Here is a 24,887-nt window from a genome sequence, read left to right on the forward strand (position 1 = left end):
CGGATTTTGTAAACAATGACTAATGTGGACCCTCGTCATCAGAAATGCATGAAAACACAGAGTTTGACCAGATGAACGGGCCCTTTCAGTTTTCAATTAAAGTTACAAATAAAGGTTTTCTTAGCCCCAAGGGTGAAAGCAATCCATTCTCACTTCTCAGATGAAGGTGGGCTGACACTCTGTTGTCCTTGTTCTTCTTGTCTTCCCTCAAGACTGACCTTCACTCACCTCTCTCTCTAGAGCTCTGGGTCACCTCCACACATCTGGGAGCCATTTCCTCCCCAAAGGACCCACTTCTTGTGGGCAGCTCCAAAGGAGGGGGAGAGCTTCTGCATAACATGGAGGTGGGATCATTGAAAAGGTAAGATTGATCCAGATCCAGGTCATGAGAAATGTAAATCTGACCTCTTCTATGTCGGGACAAGAAGGAGGTTTCATTGTTAATGGAAAAGTTCACCCAAAAGTGAAAATTCTGTCATACTTTACAAAAGGAGATCTTAGGTGTTTGAGCTTGTGTTTTTAATACAACAAAAATGGATGGGGCTTTGTTTAATGTATATCTTCCTTTAATGATCAGCCATAACACAAAACACTTTGCAAACAGAGTTTTTTATTTTACTTTCACACAAAATCATGGGTACCGTGTTTATGACTTTATAAAGTCTTATTTTTCATTCTTTTACTCACACCCTACTATGTAATGATATTAAAACACTTTCCTGTAGTGGCATCATTTGAGAAACGATACATTTTAATCCTGGTATTACAGACCAACCTACAAAATACACTTAATCCAGTGGTTCTCAATTTTTTCGGTTCACGCCCCTCTTTGTACCAAGAGCTGTACCCAACTATATAATGTTTCATGTTTTTCCTGAAAAATAAGCTTTAAACAGATTTGACAACATTTTCTTTCATCTTAATTTCGTGAAAAGTAAAAAATAAATAAAAAATACTATTTAAAAACTGAACAATATGTAAAAGCGTACTAAAAAGTCTCATTGAAGACATTTTTACACTAGAGGTACTGTATTTTTAATAGAAACTGATATTTGCAAGGATTCTTACTGTGAATGCAAATAAGCCTCAGCAGTCTCTATAAAACTATTTTTAATTCCTCATCCAGTTATACTGAATGTGATTGGCCCATCCTGGTCAGCACTGAAAAAAGTAACAACTATCACGTCACTGTGTCGTCAATGCCTATGCGCTGCTTCGGTAGCGGTCAGGACCTCTGGACAATAATTTAAATTTGCTAAATGATACTGACAATCTTCAATAACCACCAGGACCGGACTGGTAATCTGACATACTGGGCATTTTCTTGATGGACCGATGCACTTTGGGGTCGATCAAGGACAGACTGACCATCGGGAGAACCGAATGGGCCGGTGGGATAAGCTAAAATGAGTCGACGCATTATGCAGAAAAGGACAGCGAACACCCCCTCAACTTTTGGGCCAGTTGCTATGTAAAATCCCTGGCTGATTTCCATTCCCAGTCCAGCCCTGAGAACCACTGTAATAAAAACGGGCCGTTTTCAGCCATCATTTACTCACCCTCATCATTCAAAACCAGTATGACTTTTTTAATCCGTGAAACACAAGATTGAGGCATGAGAGGATCAGGATTGTTCGAAAGCACACTTAAAAGCACCTTAAAAAGATGTCCATAACACTCGTGCCTTAGATTTATATTCTTCTGAAGCCATGTAGTATGTTGTGTGTGGAACAGACCGAAATTTAAATGTTAATTCACCTCTTCACCCATTTGACACTGGCGCGAGAACAGCTTGTTCACATGAGAGCTGAGAGCACATCTGACATCATGAACGAGAACTGCAAGGTGAAATTTTAAATAAGGCGGGATAAAAGAAATTGGTTCTTGTGTGTACTGTCGGTATTTTTTTTTTTTTTACGTGTGAAAGAGAACGAGATTTGAAAATGGATCAGTCTCCTACAACCCCCCCCCCTCACATTACCTTGGACGCGGAGACTAAGCCTCTGACCCAGCCAAGCACGATCGAAACGAAAGTAAAAGTGAAGCGAAAGAGTAGAAGCAACACAAAATGACATGGTTGCCTCAGTAAATTTGCTTTCAATGTTGAATTTGCTTTTAAAACACAGTCGGTTAAGTTTAGGCATTGGTTAAGGGTAAGGATGTTTTGTTCACCTCTCATTTAGATTTTTGAACATTATTGGCTAGGTTTAGTTTAAAGTTTTTGTTACAAAGGTTATCGTTTGTTATTCTCATTAAAATATTCAACTTAAAAAACTTGTCTGATTACAACATTTCCTTTTGTCTTTGGACAGTACACTGGGAAACTGGAGACAAACGTAATGAAGCACGTCATTTTGGTTTGAAAAAAAGTTGCCATTGTCATGTAAATTTCATGAGATCTGGCTGGTTACGACAGCTTTGAAGTCGGTGGTTACAAATGCCATTAGTTCTCGCATGTCATGTGACTGACTGCGACATTCTACAATTTGGATGTATCTTTTAAATGAGATGTGACTGCCTTGACTGAAAGGAAGTTGTTTTAGCAATTTAAACCTTCCGTTTCACTCTGTTCCTTACATGGAGCTTCTGTGTAAATTCTTACATTTTACATTTATGCATTTGGCAGACGCTTTTATCCAAAGCGACTTACAGAGCCCTTATTACAGGGACAATCCCCCCCGGAGCAACCTGGAGTTAAGTGCCTTACTCAAGGACACAATGGTGGTGACTGTGGGGATCGAACCAGCGACCTTCTGATGACCAGTTATGTGCTTTAGCCCACTATGCCACTATCACTGTAGTTGTATCTGCTTGACACATCTTTTCTATTGTTGAGAGTTGGTTACGTTTAGGTATAGGGGTGGGGTTAGGTGTAGAAAAATATCTATATAATACTGTAATGTAGCAAAAATGACTGTATTGGTATTAAGTTTACCTGTCAGTTACATGTTTTATATTAGTTATAAGTGGTTATGTTTAGGGTTTGGATTAGGGGATTTAAAATATCTATGTAATATTTTAATAGAGCTAAAATAATGTATTTATAAAACATTGCGGTTAACATGTGACAACATCTGAAGATTGCTGAGCCGGTGACGGAACTATCCGAACTGAGTTGGGAACAGCATGACAACAAAGTTTTCATGAAGCAGGCAGAACCTTGCAACAGTGATGCCTCACTTATGAGACCCCCTGTTTTAAATCAAAAAGACAGATTGCACAACTGTCCACTTACACGCCACAGAACAAAATATGTTATACGTTAGGTCTAAATTTAGAGAGACCTTCATTCATTCATACAGTAGATCCAACAATAATGCTCTTGACTCTTTTTAAATGAAATACCCTAACTTAACCGATTTAATAAAGCATTGCCATTTAAATCTTTGCTCAAAATGTCTGAATGTCCAATCTACTGTAGGCCAATCTGTCACAAACTTGATCTTCATTAGTTGACAAAATGCACCAAAGAAATATAGCGCAGTCAAAAGGCACAGTCGAAGTTCTAAAGATCTAAACAGAACTGTAAATTCTGATGGATATTTCATAAATAGCTTTGGGCTTTTGTTCTGCAATTGTGGAATTTCCTTAATTAGTCTTGAAGCAGCGTCTCCAAAGACCCTTTTAATGTCTGCATGGGCATCTGGTTTCTGCCTGATTCAAGATGGGTACTTTTTATTCATGTCTTATGCTATGGAACCAAAAATAACTGCAAGGCCGAAGGATTCTTCCAATAACCCCCTCAAACCAGTTCCCCTCTTCACAGAAGTAATGCATCAATTAAAGCTTCCATCAAGGAGGGTGATCGGCATAAATGTGCAGTAAAGGTCATAAAGGCTGGTAAAAGAAGAACTCGGATTTACGGTGGATGAACGGTAGATTTATTCAAGATCAAACACACACACACACACACACACACATGCATAAACAATTCAGCATGTTCATGGGTAGTGTCACATGCTATACTCCATCTAAAACTATTTCAAACTGCCTTTTCCTAATTTTCTCAAATTAAAATGTCTAATTCTGATGCAGGCAGGTTTTGACTTTCATAAACTCATAAATCATAAGACCACTCAAAATGAATTTGTGAAGGCAAAATAACTGATTATAAAATTTAATTAATGAACAACGGCATGATTTCAGGTGATACTGTGTTTTTAAGAATGCAAAAAACAACACAAGTACGTGTTGAATTCTCAGCATTGCCACAGGGGGTGCTATAATGTACAAGACCTACACTCACCCTGAGCACTTCATTAGGAACAGCTGCACATCAACTTATTCATGCGATTACCTACTAAGTAGTGGGAATTGGGCATTCCAAATTGGGAGAAAAGGGGATATAAATAAAAATACATAAATAAACCCATGTGACTTTCTTTCTTTTTCTTAACACAAAGGGCGAAATTGTTAAAAATGATGTGATCAGTGATGTCATTCAATGGCAGTTTATGGTGACTACATCTTCAAACTTCAAAAGAACACAAAAGTACAATTCAGACGTCTAATAAATTATTCCATGAGACTCATGATTGTTATGAAAGCATACAATAAGGTGAAAAACAAACCAAAGTATTATTTGTTTAAAATGTTCACTGAAAGTTGATCTCCTGTACATGTTCATGAGTCTGCATGCGAGCTTTCTTTGCACGAGAGCAACAGTTGTTATGCAGCACACACGACATGGGGTGTTCAAGTGAAAACTCATTTTGTCTTCAACGGGACCATCAGCGATATTAACAACAGAAAACCCAACATAGCTTGCACACAAACCCGAGAACAGAATTTACAAACATGTCTGAAGGGTTTGTAGAGGAAGAATAGATGCATTTCAATGCCCAGCCATATTTATTTGAACAGGAGTCCTCCATCAAACAGAGAGACGGGGTTGAAGGTAGATACCGCCACTACCGATTTGCATATTTCGCAGTCTGCGTTGAGCTCCAACACCCTATGGGGGCACCATCTTACCCGAGGGGGGCACCAGAAACTCCACTGGCTGCCCTTACTCGCACGTTATATATTATTCAAGGACCCGAAAACAGTCGCCAAACACAGACAATCTCCTCGCGCTCCTACAAAATATTGTAAACAAGTGATCGTCAGAATGTCCCGTCGCTTGCCACAACTGCTTAGGACAAAAACTCTGATTAACATAGAAAAGATCACTTTTATTGTGTGTCGTTTGGCGTCTGAGTAGGACACGGTGTGACTGTAGCTACATTCAACCCCTTCTCTCTGTTTGATGGAGGACTCAAACAAATAAGGCTGGGCATAGAAATGCATCTATTTTTCGACTACAGACATGTTTTTTAAGTTCTGTTCTCTGGTTTGTGTGCAACTATGTTGGGTTTTCTGTTGTTAATATCACTGGTGGTCTGTTGAACAAAACAAAACGAGTTTTTGCTTGAATGCCCCATCTCGCGTGTGTGTGAGAGAGTTCTAAAGCTCGCGTGCTGACTCATGAACGTGCACAGGATATCAACTGTCAGTGAAAATGTTTTACAAATAATACATTTAATTTCAGTTTGTTTTGCACAAACCTTTCATAACAATCAAGAGTCTCATGGAATAATTTATTAGACTTCTGAATTATACTTTTGTGTTCTTTTGAAGCTTGAAGATACATAAACTGCCATTGAATGACATCACTGAGAATGATTTTTTTTCCACAATTTCTCCCTTTGTGCTAAGAAAAAGAAAGATTAGTCATATTAGGTTATAACAACACAGGGGTGCGTAAACAATGATTACAATTTTTCTGTGAACTGTCCCTTTAAGTTCAACTTACCGCGCATATGCAATGAGTTAGCCAAGTGCTTGCATCTGTGTTCGTGTACCTTCGTACAGCATACTGTATTCCTGGCCAAACTCTATCAAATCTATCTAAGGAGATTATTTAATGAAACATGTATGACACCCATTTTAATTTCCTATTCTTGAAGAACTCAACACAAACCTCTACACAGCCTGTAGGACAGTAAGTCATTATCAAACAGATTAACTTAAACAAAACTACAAAGAATGAACACGGTATTGTTAATATTGTTCCCCTTAGTACTAGGAAGTATAGATGTCTTGTGCACCTTTATTTAAAAAAAATAAATGTTTTAATTACAGCCTAATTAAATTTAAGAGGCAATACTGTATGGTAGGTTGTGGGGAAAGGGCCTGATCCGTCAGACTCATGTTTGTTCCTGTGGGAGGAGGGGGACCCATAAGTTGATTTAATAGCGTTTCCACTTCAAAGCAGAAGTTATTGCTGGGTTAGGGTCCCCCATTACCTGCACAGCCCACAGATGCTTTAACAAGCACTAAGGAAAGAACTGGCCTCTTTGAATACTGAACCCTTGTTTTAACCACGTCTAAATAGAAATTACAATTCCATCCTTATTATAACTGTGGTTTATACATACCGAACACGTGCACATTTGTTATTTCATGATGGGACCTCCCATTGAGTTCTGCTGTTCTTAAATTAAGCTCATTATAATCACGATAGACTAACCATAATCCAAATTCAAGACCTAACCATATACCTTATGTAAAATGACAAATAACTAGGGCTGTCAATCAGATAAAAAATAAATCATATTAATTATATGATATGATGACTTCATTGATTTGATTTGACTTCATCAAATAATTGCAGTCTAGCCATATTAACTTATTAAATTAACACATTTAACGTTGACAGCCCAAGAAATAAGACATTATTTAGTCATTTTATGAAGCTGTTTCCTTGTGGGTACCAACATTGTAGGGTTTCAAGATTGTATTATCTTTGTTTTGGAGATTTATATAAAGCCATGTACATTCAAAATTTCTTCCCACCTACACAAATGTGATTTATTCCAGGAAGAAAAGAAGATCTAGTTACTATTCTTCTTTTATCAGATCGTTCAGTGTGTATTCACTGTATGCATCTGATATGTATCAGACCACAAGATGGCAGACATGATACTGTATGATACAGAGAATTGAATTCTGCCTGGTGCCTTCCCTCCCAGTTGTGCCTTTTACTCCCAACTCCGTAAAGTCAAATACAATGTGCTAAGAATTTACAACAATTTATGTGGCATAATGATTACCAATAGAAATATGTGAAATTGCAGATACGGAACAGATTTAAAGCATAAAAATAAAAATGATGATCAAGTTAAAATGAAGGAAAAACAAATTCAAACAAATACACATTCTAAAAAAAAAAAAAAAACACATAAAAACAATTTATTCAAAAATGCTTTTTTATTACACCTATTACTACAAGTTTAACGGGTTGTGATTTAGATCTGTTTGAGGACCCTTTCCACTAAGAAGTTGCTAAGTGTGCATCTGAATTTCTTTGCAAAACTAGCATTTTATTTTTAAAACTTTTTTAATGGATCAATTGAAGAGGACAGGGAAGAAAAAGCAGCTAATAAATGTCCAGCATACATGGAAACTCTGTAGTCGAGGAAAAGGGTCTATTCTTAAATCATAAAAAATAAATCGTCAATATATCATCACCATTTTAATGACTTTGCTATTATTATGATAAAGAATGAGTACCTGTATGTGTGGCCAAACTGTTGACTGGCAGGTATACTGCTACAATAATTGCAGACTGTTATTTTTGTGAATTCGGTGACAGTAGGTTGAAAGTTAATCAGCTGAAATCGGTCTGTGCTTACCGAATGTTGAACTATGTTGAGTGTAGTCAAAAGCTAATTGTTTGTAGTTGTAAATGATGATATACAGTCAACAGGAATGCAGATTTTATTAACTATATGTCCTAATACAAACCCCAACTCTAAACCTAACCATCAGTGGAGTAAACATGTAATCTTAGAGAGAAAATGCAACCTCTGAATTGCACTGATTATTGGTTATTTGAACATGATTACTTCCTGTTTTTTTTTGTTTTCTTTTACATCCAAACCTGATATATGCTTCTCCTGAGTAAGCATTGGTAGTCTGAACCATTTCTAAAAAAATTGTTTGAGTCTTCACCCTTTTTTTAGGGTCTGATGAAAGGGTGAAGACTCAAATCTTTGTAGTGTTCTGTTTAATAGCACTGAACGACCCTATTAGCATTGAATTACATGTGTACATTTATTGTTAGTAGTTTCAAAAACACATAGAGTGGCCCCAAAAAGTATTTGAATGCTTAAGCCAAACTTAAAATGCCTGATTGGATGTATGATGTCAGTTCCCCTTAAGTTCACACAGGTGTTCTAGAAGAGTAACCACAGGTGTTGTTCATCACATTAACTATGGACATATTCTACAAACGTTTGATAACCATAAAGTGTCAAAGTTTTGTCTTCAGTATAACTATCTGTTTATAAAGTGTTTTTCGAGTTTGTGGTACTATTATTTAAAATAAACGACACTTAGTTTGACATTCAAGCATTTTGAATGTGGTATAAGTGCCCAAATACTTTTTGGGGTCATTGTATTTTATGAGAAAATAAGGCAATGAAAAATACTTGCTTTGCAGTGCAGTCTTATGTCATCTTTACAAGGCTTTTGAGATACAAGCATTTCATTAAAATGTAATTATTATTGTTCCTCATCAGGTTTCTTTAACTGATCTCTTTCTAAATATTTTAGCTACATCAAAAGCATTTGATTTTGATTCTCTCTCAAAGGGGCCATCGCATGAGTTATACCATGTCAATTTTAAACAGTCATATCCTTTCCACGACACATTCCCAAACTTTTCTGGTTAGCACAACAGGATGAAGCACTCTCAAGGTTTTCAGATGTGGCAAAAAAGAGCCCTCATACTGAGGAAGTAGTGTTTACTATAAACATAGACATGCGTGGCACATGTTTTTCGTAAAACAGCTTTCATTCTATTTCGCTCACTTCCTTGTTTTTTTTTAATGACCATCTGAATGTCCACCTTTGAGCTGGAACCACAAGGTTATATGAGTTATAAAAGAGTTTAATCAACATGCATGAATAGCCACAATGTTTATTCTATCCAACTTTCCATCATAGATTTTCATTCTTTAAACATATTGTCAACTGCTATTTAATGCATCCTCATATTGCCAAGTAGAACCACTTTCCTTTCCCAGCAATGTTGTCCTATACCTGGAATGTTGCACTACAGGTTTATAACAGGATGAAGCTTTAAATACTCTGACTGTACCCATGTCCTTCACTATTGTACGTGTACATGTAGAAGTGCTGTCACTGACAACGTGTAGAGACATGTCTCAAAGTAAACCTGAAGAACGTCTAGCTTTGGAGCTGAGCTGTCCGATCTGCTTGCAGCTATACATTGATCCTGTGACCCTTCCTTGTGGACACAATTATTGCTTGAGTTGTATACGAAATGCAGCAGGCGCAGAAGACCCCAAGAACCCAAGATGTTGCCCAGAATGTAGGGAAGAGTACGGTAGCCCAGAAACACTGCCAAAGAACTTCAAACTCAGTGGTATTGTAGACGGGTACCTGGCAGCTACGTCCAGTGGCAGACTGAAAGAAGAACCTGTAGTGCTGTGTGACCAGTGTCTAGAAGATCCCGCAGCTGCTGTAAAATTCTGCATACGCTGTGAAATGTCGTTGTGTCCTAGCCACCTCAAGCGGCATGAGGAACGGCACCGTTCTATAGGGCATATATTGGAGGAGCTACCCATACAACGAGATGGAAAGAGATGCCCGGTGCACAGGAAGGTAACGGAATATCTGTGTGCACAAGAGAGAATGTTTCTCTGCTCAGAGTGCGTGATAGAAGGGGCCCACCAGAACCACGATGTGCAGACATTTGAGGTAGCAAAAGAAGAAATGCAGAGAGTTCTGGAAGGGCTGGGAAAAGCTCTGTCTGATAAGCTACAGATGACAGAAGCTCTACTCAGAAATGCCAATGAACGAGATGGACCTGTTGACAAGACAGAAGATAAACTGGTGGCCAGGGCAAACATATTGCTGGACAATATGTCTACATTAATAAGCACATACAAGGTAAGCATGAAAAGTAAATTAACTCAACTATAGTGATCACACTGTGAATTCGGCAACAGCTGGTCAAAAGTTTTGCTGCTGAAATTGGTCTGTTCTTACCAAAATTAACTCTCCCAAGTAGCCAAACCTGTAAGTCTTGTTGAATGTATAAGCACATGTGAGCATATTTTATTAACTCTAGACCCTAACCAAAGCCAGTATGTCTGATGGGGTGCTTTCAGGAATTTTGCAGAATAGGGTTGATTTCAGGATAAATTAACTTTCGGAAGGATGTCAATATCCTGTGTGATCATGTTGGTGGCTCATCTTGCAAAGCAGTGTGCTAGCAGCACCAAGGTTAATAGAATACTTTCATGTTGCAGTAACTTTCATTTACACTGTTTATACTTTATATTCCAAAGAGTCTTATGAGCACTGCGATGGACAAAGAACTTCATTTGCGTGGCAAAAGCTGTCAGGCCAATCTGAGTGATTTGGAGAATTGTCAACAGCTGCTGCAAGAAGCCCACCAGAGTGCCAGTAATGTTCTTTCTGAATCCTCAGAGTTTCTCTTCATTCAGCGCTACCTTAACATTGAAACAAGGGTCCGCCAGGCTGCTAACACCACCATTCCTTGCCCACCTACCCAAGAACCTTCATGTGCCAAACACCTACGCAGTACCCTTCAAACAGACACCTTCCATGCCGAGATGAGTCTTCTACTGGAGCTTCTCCATGGTATGATGAACCCTCTAGACCTGACCTTCAACCCAGCCACAGCCCATCCCAGCCTTATCCTGTCTACTGATCTCAAAACAGCCAAGCAGTGTGCGGGAGGGAAGAACAGCAGTGCTGGAGACCAGGGTGAGCGGTTCTCTACCGCAACTCAGGTCATGTGTTCCCAAGGTTTCTCTGCAGGAGTTCACAAGTGGGTGGTGGAGATAGGGCCTGGATGTATGTGGTCAGTTGGACTGTGCTACAAAAGCATCCTGCGTAAAGGTGATCACAGCAGGCTGGGGCATAACACTAGCTCCTGGAAGTTGCAGTGGAAGAACAAGAAGCTGACGGCATGCCACGATTCGGCTAATATGGTTGTAGGTGACGGGCTGATTGTGCCACCTAAGAGGGTCGAAGTGACCCTAGATTATGAAGGAAGAACTGTTGCATTCCATAGCACAGGTCATGGAGGAAGAAAGCAGCATCTTCATACGTTTAGTGCCATGTTCAAGGATATAGTGTATCCTGCATTTGGGATCCACTCTACCTCGGAGGAGTCTTGGATCACAATTTTGAGTGGAGTTTGAGAGACACATTCATAGATACACATGTTTTGCTCACTTTCATTTTCCACTTTATGTAACACTCTTGCCTGCTTTCATTCTTCTTGTTGATTGATTCAAATATTTTACATGCCTAAACATCTACTCTTAAAAAGGTTTGGACACGTTATCCACACTTAAAATGTATGGTTTTATTGCATTACATAACAAAATATCAAATCAAGTGGCATCTGCAAACAAGTGATGCTTTTTTTACATGTTTTGTTTAAACAAATGATTTTTTTTAAATGTTTTGTTTAAAGTGAGTGTGCTATTTTTCATTAAAATACATGCCACTTGGTTAGTAATATTTTGCATCTATTGCAAATAGATTCATACATTTTTAAAAGTGGCTGAAGTGTCAGTGGCAGCGGGTGCGTGGTCAAGTGTCCGTCCAGAGAGAGAGAGCGGTAAGGGCGCTTGCACCTGAGCCCCCGCTGCCAGTGTCCAAATACCTTTTGGGTCCACTGTACAGTATATACTAATCTAGAGCAAAGCAACTATGATCACAAACTGGCATAGTTACCATAATGACTCTTAAGGAATCTGTTCTTATAATCAGCCTTTTTCAAATTGTGAATGTCACATTGTATGACAGCTATAAATATCACAGCACTGTGTAGGCACTTACAGGAAGAAACTACTGTAGTAACTGAATGATTGTTGTTTAAAAATTACTGTAAGGTTTAGTTACCTTAGGACAGAATAATATGAGTGTTTTGAAGAAAGGGGAATTAAAGTAAATGGATTAACACCACAGACAGTGTCATTAATCCAGTGGTCATCTTTTTCTGAGAAACAGGTGTTTTCATACTCTCTCAAAGAGCACATAGCTTGACTATTACCAGTGAATTTCATAGCCACTAATGTATATTTCACAAGAGTTTCTTCTGTATGCTGATGAACTTGAATAACTGATTGGGAATATATACAATGTGAATGTGCACACGTGTACATTGGCAAAGATGCTAAAGAACAGCAATGTGAAGGGATGTGTATGTGTGCGGTTTTGTATCTATGAGCTGAGAAAATAGTTTTAAGATTGGTTAAAAATGCGAAGATGCCCTGAGCAAAGAATGCATACAGTAAACTGCACACTTTCACATTAAACGGGAAACAAAGAAATGTAGCTTGTTTTGCAAAACAAGACGTACTTGTTTATATCTTAAAACCAAAAGTCGTCAGTAAACCACAGTCTGGACAGACATAAAAATGGTCTAGTCACTCTGCATTTCTCTCTAGTGAACTATGACTGGGTATCTCAAAACATAGCACACAGAGGTTTTGTTACGTGCAGATGGAATCAAGTACTGAACATTCTTTTTCTGTGTTACACCCTGTATTATGTACTGCATGTTCTTGGAATTTTTTTTAACATTGTTGGATGATTGCACCTTTGTTGTTAGGCGTTTTTGACCGTTTGAACACATTTGGTCTGTCAAACCAGTTTTCGACTTTGTTTGTAAAGCCATTAGACTTGAACTGGTAATTCATGTTCTGATTTTTTGTTGTATTTTAGTAGAATTGATTTTACAGCATTTGAATGAGTTAATTATGAATATTAGTTTGTTCTGTAGTAATTTTTTATTTTGTTAAATGCTAATAGAACATGGGATTATAAATGTTTTATCTACAGCAGCTCCATCTACTGGTTACAGCAAGCTTTTTGTTCTTTGGCATCTCATATATAAAATTCAATAAATTCAATTATCTTCACTTGCACATAGGATCTGCTTATGGCCTGAAATCCAAATGTAAAATTAGAGTAATGTCTCTATACATAAGAGGTGTGTCCATAAACAGATACAGTATGACATCATATCCACAGTACAACAGATGGAAATAGTTAAGTTATTAGGTTTGATGTGCCATAAAAGAAAGAAATATAAAAGTTAACCATTAACATCGTGTGACTTTAACCCTAAAAGACTGCGGAAGAAGACATCACTTCAACTATACAAAGTTCCCACCTAAATGTAAGTATAATCCAAATGTATACTGTATATAAATAAACATTTGTATATATAAATTACATACAGTATATATATATTATTATAATTTTTCTATGCCCTGTGATTTTGTGTGGTTTTCTAAAGCGATAACTTCTTACTTACTGTACGGCATATATTCAATACACACTGTACCTCACATTTACAACATACAGCATTTTCTTTATTATTTGTTTCAATGTTACTGTATGAACCTCAGAAACCTCTGCCATAGTCTGTTTTGTATACCTGTATATACTGTGATTTGCATTTACAGTATGTGTATTAAACTGCTGTGATGTTAATAACTTTGAGGCAGTACATTTATGTCATACAGTGTATATATATATATATATATATATATATATATATATATATATATATATATATATATATATAATTTTATATATAAGCAATTTAACCAACTCAGTTTTTTCTAATCTTTTAAAATAACCACAGCAGTGATGATGTACGGCCATATCGCACTCTTGTTCGTGTGATATTGGTTATATACAACAGTTCAATGAATACGTAAATGTATAAAAATGTGGAAAAAAAATCTGCCGTTGCTGGTTCAAACTAAATTATGCGTCCAAGCTGCCATTAGTAATTAAAAAATGAGAGATGGAGTGTGTGCGATCACCTGTTGCAACTCAAAAGCAGAGATGCTGTCAGCTTTCTGAAGATCAGCCTTCTCAGTGGAAAAATAGCCATCCAAGCAGGGGTATTTCTTCTTATTTTGCAGTAGCCAGTGCACAAAAGCCTTTCACTATAGAAACCGCAATCTCCTCCGCCATTTTAAACAGCGCGTCCTCTCTGATGTGGAAAGTCCGGTAAGATGTAAGCACCTTGAGTTTGTATAATGAATCAGTCTGTTGTGTCTCTCTGAGCTACTGTATGTGTGTCTTTTTACATGTTTTTTTTTTTTACATTACATATGTTAGCCAGCAGGTAGTGGCAAAAGATCATTTTTGTGTGTAATATGAGCTAATTAGGTGACGTGAAGTGAATCTGCGTCAGTCAGTGTTTACATACAACAGCACGTGAGAATTAAGACTCATCACAGCTGAGAGACACAACAGACTGATTAATTACACAAACTCAAGGAGCTTATATCTTACCGGACTTTCCACATTGAAGAGAAAATACTGTTCAACATGGCAGAGGAGATTGCGGTTTCTATAGTGAAAGACTTTTGTGCACTGGCTACTGCGAATTAGGGAGAAATACCCTCGCTTGGACAGCTATTTTTCCACTGAGAAGGCTGATCTTCAGAAAGCTGACAACATCTCTGCTTCGGAGTGGCAACAGGTGATCGCACAGGCTCCATCTCTCTCTCTCTCTCTCTCTCTCTCTCTCTCTCTACACACACACACACACACACACACACACACACACCCACACAAACACAAATTAATCCCTGTTTATCCAATAACTTGTTTGAAACTGCACAAGCCGTGAAACTATTTCTGAAGTGACGTTTTTGAATTACAATCGAAGGTTTGGCCACATCTGTTGGTGTGAACAAGCAATGGCAGATTCTGATCAATTGCGTAAGAAAGTAGTTCCATACACTAATGCATTTTTATAACTGTACTCAGTTTTTCCTAATTTTTTGTAATGTACTTGTTCATTGAACTGTTTTATATAAGTAATATAACATTTGTAATCGTGCTATATGGCCCTAAATCAGAACTGCTGTGATTACTTGCGGCCGAATCACAGCAGTGCAGGTGTAGGGCCATAACGCACTCTTGCTCGTGTGAAATTGCTTATATATACACACTCTGTATATGTGTGTGTGGCAGGCTTGGGTGGTCAACAAGGAAAATGTATTGGGTTACAAACTGGTAATTACAAAGTGTATTATGCTATAAATGTGGTTTATGAGGACATTTCTAGTGTCCCCATTATTTAAATAGCTTAAAAACATGTTAAACGATGTTTTATTGAAAATGTAAAAATGCAGAAAGTTTTTTGTGAGGGTTAGGTTTAGGGGTAGGGTTAGGTTTAGGGGTTGTGTCAGTTTGTACAGTATAAAAATCATTATGTCTATGGAAAGTCCTCATAATGATAGGTAGACCAACGTGTGTGTGTGTGTGTGTGTGTGTGTGTGTGTGTGTGAGTGTGTGTGTGTGTGTGTGTGTGTGTGTGTGTGTGTGTGTGTGAGTGTGTGTGTGTGTGTGTGTGTGTGTGTGTGTGTGTGTGTGTGTGTGTGTGTGTGTGTGTGTGTGTGTGTGTGTGTGTGTGTGTGTGTGTGTGTGTGTGTGTGTGTGTGTGTGTGTGTGTGTGTGTGTGTGTGTGTGTGTGTGTGTGTGTGTGTGTGTGTGTGTGTGTGTGTGTGTGTGTGTGTGTGTGTTATTTGTCTATGAAAATAATAAACAATGTAAATTGAATCAATGTGGATTTTGTTTTAACAGTTGTGTCAAGAGTGTGGTCAAAATGAATGACATAGATGATGACAGTGAAATATCCTTCTCAGTTACAGTAAGTAAATTATCTCATTGTTGAGTAGTTGACAGTATAAATGTTGTAAGTAATAAAAGACAATGGAATCTGTAAACAAATTATTCATGAACTTTTTTCAAAACTAACTTAAATTTTTTGCAATATCTTTTGAGGTTTATGCTACTTAAAATTTTTCTTATAAAGCATTCATACATTTTAGTTATGGCAAAAGTGTCCTCTGTACTTGTAAAGTAATGCTCTTTCATTTGTTATATCGTAGCTGTTTACTGTTCATCACTCATATAGCAGATTGTGTGTTGTGTTTGTAGTTTTTGGGTCGTGTCGAGGTGGTCCGTCCAAGTGGGATGCAGATTCTCAAAGATGCAGTAGAAACACTGCAGGTCATACAACCATAAATTTCACAATACTGGAGACATTACAAATTTCACTGTTTACATTACTTGATTCTGTAGTATCCACGAATCCAATTCTTCTTCAATTCTTCTAATCAGGATCCCAATAACGAGATGGATGAGAACGTGAAGAACAAAAAGAATAAAGTACACTTGTTTCTGACCAGGAGTGCCATTGACATCCTAGAACATAAAACAAAGGTGTAACAGAGGAGTATATGTGTTCAGATTTAGACAGTGATACGCAAATTTAAAGGGATAGTTCATCCAGAAATGAACATGTTTGCTCACGCTAATTTAGTTCCAAACCTGTATTTTTTTCTTCCTTGGAACCCAAATGGTGAATGGTGACTGAGACAAAAATTCTGCCTGACACCTTATTTTGTGTTCCATGGATGAAGGAAAATAATACAGGTTTAAACAAAACATGATGGTGAGTAAATGATGACAGAATTTTGGGTGTGAAATATCCCTTTAAAGACAGCGATTAACCCTGTTTGATGCTCTCCCTCTCTCTGTTTCTCAGTTCATGCTGTACACCTGCGCTCTGTCCTCCATTTCATTCAGTGCAGTTCACCCAACACAGCCCAAAATCCTTGGCTTTGTGTCCAAACACCCTGCGGCAGACATGTTTCACTGCTACATTTTCCAGAGCAAGAAGTTTGTGAGTTCCTAAAATCTTCATTGTATTTACATCACTGTTGCATGTAGCACAAGTAAAAACCAAGTGTATATCTTATTTTTTTTTTTGGCTCTCTCTTAGTCTCATCTGCTGGTGTCCATCATAGGTGATGCTTTTCAGGCTTGTAAACAAAATGAAAGTCTGGGAGGTGATCGTGACCTGGTGGTGGAAGCTCTGAGACACAAGGTAACCAATCAGCATTCAGAACACAACCAGATAAATTGGGGAGACTGGGGCTATTTGTCACAATGGGAAGTTGTCACTCAGTTCAAAACCCTCTTAAATTAGAATTAGTTTTGTGAATTCAACACTCCTGATTTCTTGGGTCAACTGTACTGGATAATGAAGGCCATTTTTAACCTATTATAGGTAAAGCATATGTTATAATTACTGCATAATGTTTGGTACTAGAACCAAACATTTTGACTTAGTCAAGACCATCAAAACAAACAAAAGAAAAAATACTTTTTTAATATATAATTGTTTAACCTCTTCGTCTCTGGAGCATTTTTGGGCTGCTGCCTGCAATTTGTTCATATTGCTCACCATTTACACATACTTTGGACTAATTGACAAAAATTGGTCTGGTTTTGTTTACCTCCAAAAAGTCTTATTTTATTCCACTACATGGCATGAAGTTCTAGAAAAATTTGTTTTCCTCTATCACCTTCTGTCATAATATGCCGATCTGAAATGTAGGTGGCGCTCGAATGCACTTTAACCCTCTCAGATGTGCTCTCCCATAGACATTCAATCTAATTTTCAGTTCAAGCACCACCATTATTGTTTCAACAAATATCATGGCCTCTGAGTGGACTACAAGGTCAATCTAATGTCATTAGAAAGCTGAGATCCTCCCCTTTGCGATAAATAAAATGTATAACATTTTATTATCAATAATCAATAACATATATTTCCAATGATTTGTTTAGCATGCTTTTCCAGCTGGACCGCATATTTTTTTCTGGACATCAAAGATATAAGCAAGCACACAAACAAGTAAAAAATTGCATCTTTTTTAGAAAACTACCTAAGGTAAAAGCTGATATAAAGTTTTTAGCTATTTGGGTCTTACAGCTGCAGTGACTAAAGAGAGACTTGTATTTGATGTCTTACAAATATCATATTTCATCATATTTCATTCAGATTTTATGCTTTCAAATGATGACACATATGCCTGACTTGTGTAACCAGGGACTTTAACATTTTAAGCATAAACTTTGCTCCTCAGAGTTGAAGAAATAACTATTTAAAACAAATTGTTCTTTCCATTATCTTAACGGGTCAATTATGGGGGTACCCTTCAAGACCCCAACAACATCACAGTAGTCTCAAATGATATAGACAAACAAACACACACAAAAAGATAAATAAACAAATAAAAATATAATAATAATCACATATCCATAAATGTCATATACCTGCTCCATTTCTTAAAGAACATGTTGTACATACCCATTCCTCTAAATGCCCCTGCCTCAAAGGCCGCGACCCTTCCCATCTCCGAGCACCACTCCTGAAAAGAGGGCGTTCCAGCCAACCTCCAGTCCAAAATAATCTGCCTGGCGATCATGAAACTGGTTAAGACCCAACACTTTATGTGTCTACTTTCAATGACCGCCCCATCGCTCAAGATACAGAGACTGGGGCAAAATGATACCTGAGTGCCTAACACATCGCACACCAGAGTCTAACCAAAACCTCTGTATCTCAGCACACCCCAAAAGACATGGGTTATGTCTCTGTCCTCTGATTGGCATCTCCAGCAGGTGGGTGTGTCTTTAAGACCAAGCCTATACAATTTAGAGGGGGTCCAATAGACCTGATGTAAAATCTTGAATTGTATAAGGCATCTCTAGATGCAGTTTTTATGTTTTTTTAGAATCCTAGCCCACACTTTCTCCTCCAATTCCAAGTTTAAATCTTTCTACCATAAACTCTTGAGAGTGGTTGAGGCTCCGTCCCCCAGACTCTGAATTAACAAGGAGTAATACATTGATGCTGACCTTTTCCAAAAGCAGTAATCACCTCGACTAGAGTATCTGCTGCTTTTGTGTGTCCATTTCTCAAAATGGATACATTTAAGCACCAGCTGTATGATTTCTTTTTCTCCATATGTGGCAACATCTCTAAACTCACCAAGGCATGATCTGAGACTAAGATGTCCAATTGAGCAATCAACAACAGATGAAATGAGGGCCTTAGATATATAAAAAATCTATTCTTGAATAAATCTTAAGAACTGATGAAAAGAATGTGTAGTCTATACCAGATGGGTTCAAAAGTCCAAGACCAAGATCTTTACATATCCTGTGAAGCGTCAATGTTGCTCTAGGGGGCTTGCACACTTTTGCTTCACTATGATCAAGGACTGAGTCCATCAAAAGATTAAAGTCTCTTGCCAATATTATATCATGAGGGTGCCAGCAGCTTGCAACATCCCTTCAAGGTCTATACAAAAGCACTGATCATCAGTCTTAGGCACGTAAATATTAGCCAAAACCAACCTTTGCCCCTGAATTTCTGCTAAAACTATAATGGCTCTTCCTAATTTATCTTTAATCTGTTTGAGACATTTGAATTTTAGATGTTTACTTATCAATGTAATGACTCCCCTGCTCTTACTTTAGCCAGCACTAAAGAAAATATGTCCACCCCATATCTTCCCAAAATGTTCAGCTTCCTTTGAGGAAAGATAAGTTTCTTGAAGAAACACTATTTCATATTTCTTACGCTTAAGAAAAGAAATAACTGTCCTTCTTTTTATGGGGTGCCCCAACCTATTCACATTCTACACGGAGAAAGATAACCCACTCGTATTAACATTTGACATTTTTATATAACACAAATAAATTGTGCATCAATAACAAGATTATAAAGACCACATTTCAACATCAGTGTAATAATCAAATCCTGATCTACCACCGACCTAACAAACAGAAAAAAAAAAGGTGTGCATTAACCCCGCGCAAAAGGTCCAAGTATGCCTATGAGATCCCCGTGACAATTTTTCCATCAGATTGCTCAAGTCTGGTGCTTCTGCACAACTTTTGTGAGGCAAATAACATTACAGAAAATACTTTGTAAAACAAACCTCAGCAAATAGGTAGAATTAAAAACAAGAATGTGTAGATTAATTTACAGAACTGTCTCGAAGGTGTGTTCCTCCACAAAACAAATTCCAGCACAAAAATAAATAAATAAATAAATATATATATATATATATATACACACACACACACACATACTTACACATATACATACATATACACACATGTACATAAAATAATAAAAAACGAATATATATAAAGCCGTTCAGATTCCTCGGACAGTCAAATGAGTGTTCAGTGAGCCGGCTGTTAATGAGTGCATCAGATGACATAATACTTGCAATATCCTGCAAAACATACTCCACAAAACAAATTCCAGCCAACAGGAGGCATAAGCCCAAAGAACGAGCAGATTCATCCACAAATGTCTCGAAGCAGTGTTATTCCACAAAACAAACTCCAGCCGCTAGACCGAGCCAGCACAAAAAGAAACAAAACAGTTTCCTCAGATGGTCAATTGTGTATTGAGTGAGTCAAATTCACTCAGAGGCCACATAAAAAACACACCACAACTTCCTCAGTCCGTCAACTTTATAAAATACATTGCTTATTGTGGACATCTAGATATTTTGCGGCCATCCTTGGTATCATTCTCAATCTGGTCAGGAACTTCAGTGTAAAAGTCATCTTCCGTTGATATAAGAATTTCTTAAAGTAGTGTTATTACACAAAACAAACTCCGGAACAAATACAAACAGAAACAAAAAATGCCGCCCAGCTTCCTCAGACTGCCAAGAGTAAGTACAGCGAATCATTCCACTCTGGAGCCACGTAAGAAACACCAAATAGCTTACTCACCCAATGTTTTCCCAAGGACAGTGCTTGCTTGGGACATGTATGTAAATACTTTGTGGCCATCCTTAGTATCTGTTCTCAATTTGGTCGGAAACATCAGAGCAAAAGCGATCTTCCGTTGATGAAAGAGTTTCTTGCATTCCTTGAATCGATCACGTTTCTCTCTTGTCGAATTCGCAAAGACCGGGAAAAAAAAAGAGTATTCTTCCAAGAAAGCTTTCCTTTGCTCCTTGGCTTGCATAACACAAGATCTTTATCGGATGATCTGAGAAATTTGGCCAGATTTGATAGGGGCCTGTCTCCCTCAGCGGATCTCCGGGCCGGGACTCTGTGAGCTCGCTCCATTTCCAGCTTGTGGCCTTTTATGCCGAGCAGACTCGGGCAGAGCTCATCTAGGAATATCGCCATAACTCTGCCCTCCTCATGCTCAGGAATTCCAACAATTTGCACGTTATTCCTCCTACCGTGGTTCTCAATGTCTTCCAGCTTTTCAAAAACATGTTGTAAATCTGCCTTGGTTGCCAACGGATTAGCAGCCAATTCCCTCTCTGATGACTCGATCCGTCTCTCGGCATCCCTGATTCTTGTAACTAACTCAGTTATTTTTTTCGACGTATTACAACAAGATCCTCCAAGTCTGCAAGAACTTTTGTCAGCATCACAAACATGCTCGTCAGTTGATGCTAAATTTGTCCTGCCGCACCATCCGAACCGAGTCCCTGGTCTGAGGGACTATCTAAGTTATCAGCTTGAGCATGTAAGTGTCTTTTAATATCTCTAGAGCTTGAGGATTTTGAATTATTTGCCATGTTGTCTTCAAAGAACAAATATGTAGTAGGATGTGTGGAATCTCACCCATTTATAACACAAAAATAATAAAAAACTAGCAAAACATGCAGAACTCATCGTTGCTCCTCGCATTGGTGTCACATGACTGCAAACCCGGTTCATTAAAAAAAAAGTGTTTTGTAAAAAATAGATGTAGGTAAATTTAGCTTTTTATCACTGTATTGTAGAAAACTGGGAAACATGTATTAATTATCTTTCATTAGAATTTTATTTAATTAAACATTTTGAATGTACTTGGCTACAATGACTGATAGGATGATGTAACACAGTTCAGTGGAAAGGAGGAGGCAAGAACCGGCTTAACAATATAAATAATATTTTAATAATAAACTTAAGCAAAAAGACAAACACACACATGTGTCGGGCAGCTGCCTGTAACTCTCTCTCTGTCGCACTGCCGTCTCCGGTTGCCTTTATCCCTCGGGCTCAATCAGCCTAATTAGGGGCTGTGGCCGGGTCATGATCCTACACACCTGGTCCCGTATTAGGCTAATTATGCCTCCGTGAGGGTTAAAGGTCGACTGCAGAGGATCGTGCAGGAGAGAGAGATCGTTTACGGACATGTCCGTCATGTGTGTGTTTGTGTCTTCTTTTAAGTTTATCATTAAACTATTATTTATATCGTAAAACCGGTTCTCGCCTCCTCCTTTCCATTGATCACGGTCCCCTGCAGTCAGCCTTTAACCCTCACGGAGGCATAATTAGCCTAATACGGGACCGGGTGCGTAGGATCACGACCCGGCCCCGCCCTGCCACAGCCCTGCCACAGGGGCCCTGCCACAGATTCATTTTTTAAGCAAAAATATTCTAAATATGGCCCAGGGTAGGTCGGTTGCTTGGGGCCTTAGAAATCGTAAACCCGCCCCTGAGTAAATTAATAACTGATTATTAACGTGTAGATTGGAAAATAAATATGCTTATGAGAAGGGCTGTAACATTTTATTAAAATGGGAGTGAAATGTGCTTATGTGACTTTATTGTTTCAAACATGTACTGAAGTTGCTTTTTATTAACCAGATACTGAAGCAGTCACATGGTTTTCAGACAAATGAAGCATTGGACATCACAGATCACATTTTCCCTCCCAAATTATAGAAGCTCCGATACAGTGCTTCAATGTATACAGTGCCTCAATGGCACAAAGTTATTTCATCTGCTGTCAGGCCTTGATTTAAGAGATTTGTGACGTGCTCCTGCTTCTCTGACATTGCCACATGAATGACGTCTCTGGAATGATTCTGCAGTTATTTACACTTAAGTCGTGATCTCGAGGAAACTGCTTTTTTTATGTAGTAGAACATGAGAAAATGAAGTCATGATCACGATAAAACAATAAAGAAAAACGTGATTAACCATGGACATAAATTGAGACATCCTTGGCCAATGTTTGCCAAGTTTTTAAAAGTGTTTTCTTTTATTCTTTAAAAAATGAGGTTACTCGATTAATATTCAATATCTATCTTCGACCCCCCAATATCAGTATCTTTGAGCTTTAGTTTTGATTGAACAGTGTATGTTTGAGTCTGTCTGATATCTCCCTCTGCTGTTTAGCATAAGATACTACAGCGAGAAAACACCGAGCTGAAGAGGAGACTTCAAGCTCATGGAGAAGTGGGTTACATGTCACACTATGAGGCTTAAGTTTTCACATCACAAACACATACAGAAGCATGCTTAACCACACACAGTACACTGAAAAGACTTACGTTCCTTCTTATTGGGTGAATCTCATGAAAACATTTCACCGTTAAATTTTACAGCAACATCAAAAGAAAAAACAAGAAATTATATTTTGCAAAAAGAAAATTAAGCGAATTTTTAGGATCATTGTGACATTATTTTCATGACAATTAAACACATTTCACACCAAATTCTCATAACTGTAATGTGTCTTGATGTTTTACTTTTATGTGTATTTGTAATTCTCATTTTTCGCAATGATGATTCTAGCAACTGTAAGCAGTGAAAATCATTTGTTCAGCCAGACACAATACTTTATTATTATTATTATTATTAAAAATCTGTATAAATTAAATGCAGTGCAAATACTACCATGATAATACAGTACAATACTGAACAGTTTAACTAATGCATCACTGTTTTTTTGCATCACAGAGAATTATGTTGGGGTGGGGTGTTCTTCGCTGTCATGGAAATGAAATCATAATGGTCCTAAAACAATATGCTTCATGTTTCTTGACAGGCTATTTTAAAATTCAAAAGGTAGAAAAGGATGTAATGCTTCAAGCTTTCAAGGATATTTCTTGTACACATCCATAATACTATATATAATATTCAGTATCCCTTGAATAATTATTACTTCGTGTTTTCTATGAACACAGATATATTTCTTACAGAACATTGATGGAGTCCACGTTTATGAAAACGAATCCGATGTTGATAAGGTTTCTAATTCAGGACAGTCCACATCACAAGGTACGTGCTGAGCACTCACAAACACATTTAACAACACACATACTTACACAAGCTTTTTAGCAAATCCTTGTGGAGACTTCACATTCACATCGTGGTCTCTATAATGACTATAAACATACCCCTAAAATACACCTTTTAGCATTTTAATGTATGAGTTAAGACCATTATTAGCCCCATTATATGGCAAAACTTTTATTTTATAAATATTCACATAAGCTCACTGTTTAATAACCCTTATTTAACTTGTTTAACATAGATTTTATCCCATGAAATAAAACAAATAAAAGGGCTATTATCAATTGCCCAGGATTAGTTAAAGGTGTAATATTATATGATATGATATTAAATTAAATTATATTACATTGTATTGTATTGTATTATATTATATAATTTTTTTATATGATATGATATTAAATTTAATTATACTACATTGTATTGTATTGTATTATATTATTTTATATTATATTATATTATTTTTATATTATATTATATTATTTTATATGATATTATTTCTTACATTATATTATATTATATTATATTATATTATATTATATTATATTATATTATATTATATTGAAGTGTGCAGTTAGGATTTTGGCAAGACTTTTTAATGTTATGTATTCTCTTGATTTGTCTTATTTTTTTATTTCAGTGAGATTCTTCTCAGATGATGACCAGGTTCCTTTGCAGAGGAATTTCTGAGTAGAAACAGATAAAAAAAAAAATAAACGACCATGGCTCCTGAAACACTACCAACATCCCCAGCAGATGTGACATTACAAACCTTCAAACACTTCATTCCACTTTAAAGATTTTAGATTCTCATAATCTCATAATATATATATATTTTGAGATTATGAGAATTGTTTTATATATATATTCACAAATAAACCTTTGTTTGAACTTTA

At 37.3% G+C, this 24,887-nt stretch overlaps 2 protein-coding genes across 6 annotated transcripts; both read left to right on the top strand.

The window, feature by feature from the left end:
* Positions 1 to 235: 235 nt before the first annotated feature.
* On the top strand, positions 236 to 24,887 carry LOC127619087 (PTB domain-containing engulfment adapter protein 1-like). Of its 5 annotated transcripts, none has more exons than XM_052091836.1 (9): positions 236 to 361; positions 15,667 to 15,733; positions 16,024 to 16,095; positions 16,207 to 16,308; positions 16,634 to 16,771; positions 16,871 to 16,975; positions 23,095 to 23,154; positions 23,901 to 23,979; positions 24,632 to 24,887. In XM_052091836.1, exons 1-9 carry the CDS (start codon positions 339 to 341, stop codon positions 24,679 to 24,681), a joined length of 696 nt encoding a protein of 231 aa, XP_051947796.1. In that variant the 5' UTR covers positions 236 to 338; the 3' UTR covers positions 24,682 to 24,887. The 5 variants fall into 5 exon arrangements, with proteins under 5 accessions (XP_051947796.1, XP_051947795.1, XP_051947797.1 ...); XM_052091835.1 differs by having other exon boundaries at positions 242 to 361; positions 23,886 to 23,979; XM_052091837.1 differs by lacking the exon at positions 236 to 361 and adding an exon at positions 13,158 to 13,234 and having other exon boundaries at positions 23,886 to 23,979.
* LOC127619083 (E3 ubiquitin/ISG15 ligase TRIM25-like) lies at positions 9,165 to 11,249 on the top strand. Its single transcript, XM_052091828.1, has 2 exons — positions 9,165 to 9,960; positions 10,362 to 11,249. Exons 1-2 carry the CDS (start codon positions 9,208 to 9,210, stop codon positions 11,241 to 11,243), a joined length of 1,635 nt encoding a protein of 544 aa, XP_051947788.1. The 5' UTR covers positions 9,165 to 9,207; the 3' UTR covers positions 11,244 to 11,249.

The sequence above is a fragment of the Xyrauchen texanus genome, chromosome 25, assembly GCF_025860055.1.
Source record: "Xyrauchen texanus isolate HMW12.3.18 chromosome 25, RBS_HiC_50CHRs, whole genome shotgun sequence".
In the NCBI taxonomy this organism is placed as follows: Eukaryota; Metazoa; Chordata; class Actinopteri; order Cypriniformes; family Catostomidae; genus Xyrauchen; species Xyrauchen texanus.

What these genes read in the sequence shown, in the direction of transcription:
- LOC127619087 (XM_052091835.1), top strand. Translation starts at nt 339, where the DNA reads ATGGAGGTGGGATCATTGAAAAG. An exon ending in TCCTAGAACATAAAACAAAG is followed by an intron (nt 16,309 to 16,633) that starts GTGTAACAGAGG and finishes TCTGTTTCTCAG; the next exon opens with TTCATGCTGTACACCTGCGC. An exon ending in TGGAAGCTCTGAGACACAAG is followed by an intron (nt 16,976 to 23,094) that starts GTAACCAATCAG and finishes TCTGCTGTTTAG; the next exon opens with CATAAGATACTACAGCGAGA.
- LOC127619083 (XM_052091828.1), top strand. Translation starts at nt 9,208, where the DNA reads ATGTCTCAAAGTAAACCTGAAGAACGTCTAGCTTTGGAGCTGAGCTGT. An exon ending in CATTAATAAGCACATACAAG is followed by an intron (nt 9,961 to 10,361) that starts GTAAGCATGAAA and finishes TATATTCCAAAG; the next exon opens with AGTCTTATGAGCACTGCGAT.